Here is a 3,747-nt window from a genome sequence, read left to right as displayed (position 1 = left end):
ATTGATTCAGTTGGAAAATCCACTTTGATCAATTTCTAATAAAACCTTCTAGGTTCAAACCCACCCTAATAGCAAAGTTCATATCCTACTGCATTCTAGTTAAACATTTACAGATATAGTTCGTCCTAATGAAGAGAAATAAGAGTGGAGTAAGAATGTGTCATTCTGGGTGTGGGAACAATAAAAAAAGGCAACCTGGCTGATAAGCAAACAGAAACATTTATGTGCAAACATGACATGAAATGTGGAACATGCGTATCCATATGAAGGGAGGGAATAGAAGCAAGCAATAAAAAAAAAAAAAGGGAGTGGCACATTCACATTTACTTCTGTGTTCGCGAGGGCGGCACAGATGTCGGGGCAGCACTAACGGACGAGAGGTTGCCACTGAGCACAGTCGCGGTAGAAAATCATCCAGACACAACAAAGACGAGGCAAAGATGGTGAGTGTCGACCCAAAGGCGCTGGCGTCCCCCGTGGGCATCGTGAGGATACTCGAGGTGGTCTTCACCTGCATCTCCTTCAGTCTGGTGGCCTCCTTCCTCCACTCCACAGACTCTTTTTGGACATGGTGCATGTTCACCTGGTGCTTCTGCTTCGCCGTCACCATCCTCATACTTCTACTGGACTTCCTCAGCCTGGGACCCAAGTTGCCCATCTCCTGGGAGGACTTCACCACCGCCTTCGCCATGTTGGCCACGCTCATGGTGCGTATCTTTTTTTGCCCCCAATATCCTTATGCCATCACGTTGGGATTAAAAGTGTAATTTCATTATAAATGGAATATTTTCATAGCTGGAGCAAAAAAACCTATATACTCGATCAATTGTTCTACATTATGACATAACACCCTTGACTCACCTTTACACGCTCCTAATCCTATATAACAATGCTTCCTGTGGCTGAGCCAATCAGTGGCCACGATACTGAACAGCATGATCTGATTGGTTTGGTCTTGTGTAACGGTCAATACTAGTGTGGTATTGATAGTATGTGTTTTGTCATCCATCCATCCATTTTCTACAACAGGAGTGTCAAACTCAAATACAGAGTGGGCCAAAATTTAATACTGAACAAATTAACCTTTTAATAGGGACCCAAACAAGTTTTGCATTAAATATTGAACAAGCAAGGCTTATAAAGTGACATGCAAAATCGAGTTTCAAATAATAATAATAATAATAATAAAAAAATATCAATGGCATATCAAATACAATTTAAATAAAAATTGAATGCCTCTTTTCTATTTGCAGCCTTCTGAGGTAAATATCAACATTAACTTTTTCCTCAGGCTAATACATTTGAAAATAAAATAATGAATAAACCAACCATTCTGGACTTTAAACTGCTCAGTTTGCAACACACTGATCTAATCTGATGTGCCCAAGCCAGATACCTGCCATCTTTTCTTGGATGCTAATTCATTAATGTCGGGGCTCAGGCTTTGAGCTGAGGCAACCCTCATTATCGAACGAAGGTGTTCATCAGTCATTATATCTCGTAGTCCACAGTCTTGGGGGCGTGCCTTACAGGCACTGCTTTTAACGTCCTCTACAAGTTGACGTCACGTCCACTTTTCATCCCTTCTAACAACGTGCCCGCCCAGTCACAAGATATGAGCGGCTTCTGTACGCACACATATGCGAATGCAACGCATACTTCATCAACAGCGATACAGTTTACACTGAGAGTGGCCGTATAAGCAACTTTAACATTGTTAGAAATATACACCACACTGTGAATCCACACCAAACAAGAATGACAAACACATTTTGGGAGAACGTCTGCACAGTAACACAACATAAACACAGCAGAACAAATACCCAGAACCCTTTGCAGCACTAACTCTTTCGGGACGCTACAATATACACCCCCGCTACCTCCAAACCCCGCCGCCCCCCCACACACATACACACACCTTGTAGCGTCCCGGAAGAGTTAGTGCTGCAAACATTCACTGTTATGCTTGAAAAAGGTTGGCAACACTTTAGTATGGGGAACATATCCACCATTAATTAGTTGCTTATTAAAGTAACAAAGACTTAATTTAGAGTTATTTGGACACTAGGGGAACATATAAGGGTTAGAGATAGGGTTACTAATAAGCAATAATTCTGAGGTTATTGAGGAAAGACTCTTAGTTAATGGCTTACTGGTTGTATAATAAGGCCATGCAGAATAAGGCATTAATAAGTACTTAATAATGACTAGTTAAGAGCCAATGTGTTACTAATTTGCATGTTAATAGGCAACTAATTAATGGTGAATACGTGTTCCCCATACTAAAGTGTTACCAAAAGGTTTAATTTAGGGCAAAAGTGTTGTGGAAAATGCTTAAAAAATATTATTTCTACAAACTGCAGTGTGGTCGAGCCACGATAGTTGAAATGGGAGGCCAGAATTTTATTGTAAAAAAAAAAAAAAAACAACAACTATGGTACAGTCTTTCCATTTATAATACCACACCATTAAAACAACAACTGTAGATTTTACGCAAAAAAAACAAAACCTGCCAGCTCAGTAGCTGAAATTTTGCCTCTAAAAATAGTTGGTCCCGTTTTTCTGTTAAATTATACAGTAAAAAAACTGTCAGTTCAGTTGCCAAAATGTTACTTCGAAATGTTACCATGGTTCTAATTACAGTAATATGTTGGAAAAAAAAAAACACCAACATTTTTACAGTCAAATTTTCACAACTGAGGTACTAGTTTTTAAAGTAAGTTAAAGTACCAAATGATAGTCACACACACACACACACTAGGTGTGGTGAAATGTGTCCTCTGCATTTGACTCATCCCCTTGTTCACCCCCTGGGAGGTGAGGGAGCAGTGAGCAACAGCGGTGGTCACGCTCGGGAATCATTTTTGGTGATTTAACCCCCAATTCCAAGCCTTGATGCTGAGTGCCCAGCAGGGAAGCAATTGGTCCCATTTTTATAGTCTTTGGTATGACTCGGCCGGGGTTTGAACTCACAACCTACCAATCTCAGGGCGGACACTCTAACCACAATGTTTTTACTAAATTGTTTTACAGTGCATCTAAAGGTGCAATATTATTGTATTATCGTACATTCCAAACATGTTTTTTGTTAAAATTTAAATAATTACTTAAATATATGCTTGACCGATGATTTCAAAGCAAGTTATCCATCAAATTGTAGACTGTAAAAATTATTAGATTTTGCAGTAATTTTACCGTGAAAAACAGTGGTGTACCATTTTCCCATTGAGAATAGTACCCTGTAATACACCGTACAACTCTAGATTTTACATTAAACTATCATCTCAGTTGCCAGAATTTTACTGCGAAAAAACTGTGGTACCATGTTTCCATTTACAATAATATGTTGTAAAATCCACCTCGATTTTTACGGTAGAATATATATATATATATATATATATATATATATATATATATATATATATATATACCATCATACATTCCAAACTGCTCCTCCACATCGAGAGGAGCCAGATGAGGTGGTTCGGGCATCTGGTCAGGATGCCACCTGAACGCCTCCCTAGGGAGGTGTTTAGGGCACGTCCGACCGGTAGGAGGCCGCGGGGAAGACCCAGGACACGTTGGGAAGACTATGTCTCCCGGCTGGTCTGGGAACGCCTCGGGGTCCCACAGGAAGAGCTGGACGAAGTGGCTGGGGAGAGGGAAGTCTGGGCTTCCCTGCTTAGGCTGCTGCCCCCGCGACCCGACCTCGGATAAGCGGAAGAAGATGGATGGATGGATGGACAT

The 3,747-nt window shown here is 40.6% G+C and overlaps 1 protein-coding gene across 1 annotated transcript in view; it reads left to right on the top strand.

The window, feature by feature from the left end:
- The first annotated feature begins 274 nt into the window (after positions 1-274).
- The window catches only part of LOC133615054 (myeloid-associated differentiation marker-like), an 8,190-nt gene continuing 4,717 nt past the window's right edge, over positions 275-3,747 (top strand). The window contains exon 1 of the mRNA XM_061973393.2: positions 275-707. Within this exon, the coding sequence (XP_061829377.1) occupies positions 441-707 (267 nt within the window). The 5' untranslated portion in view covers positions 275-440. The remainder of the gene's footprint in view (positions 708-3,747) is intronic.

The sequence above is a fragment of the Nerophis lumbriciformis genome, linkage group LG22 (assembly GCF_033978685.3).
Source record: "Nerophis lumbriciformis linkage group LG22, RoL_Nlum_v2.1, whole genome shotgun sequence".
Taxonomy (NCBI): domain Eukaryota; kingdom Metazoa; phylum Chordata; class Actinopteri; order Syngnathiformes; family Syngnathidae; genus Nerophis; species Nerophis lumbriciformis.
This window is presented reverse-complemented; position numbering and strand designations above follow the sequence as displayed.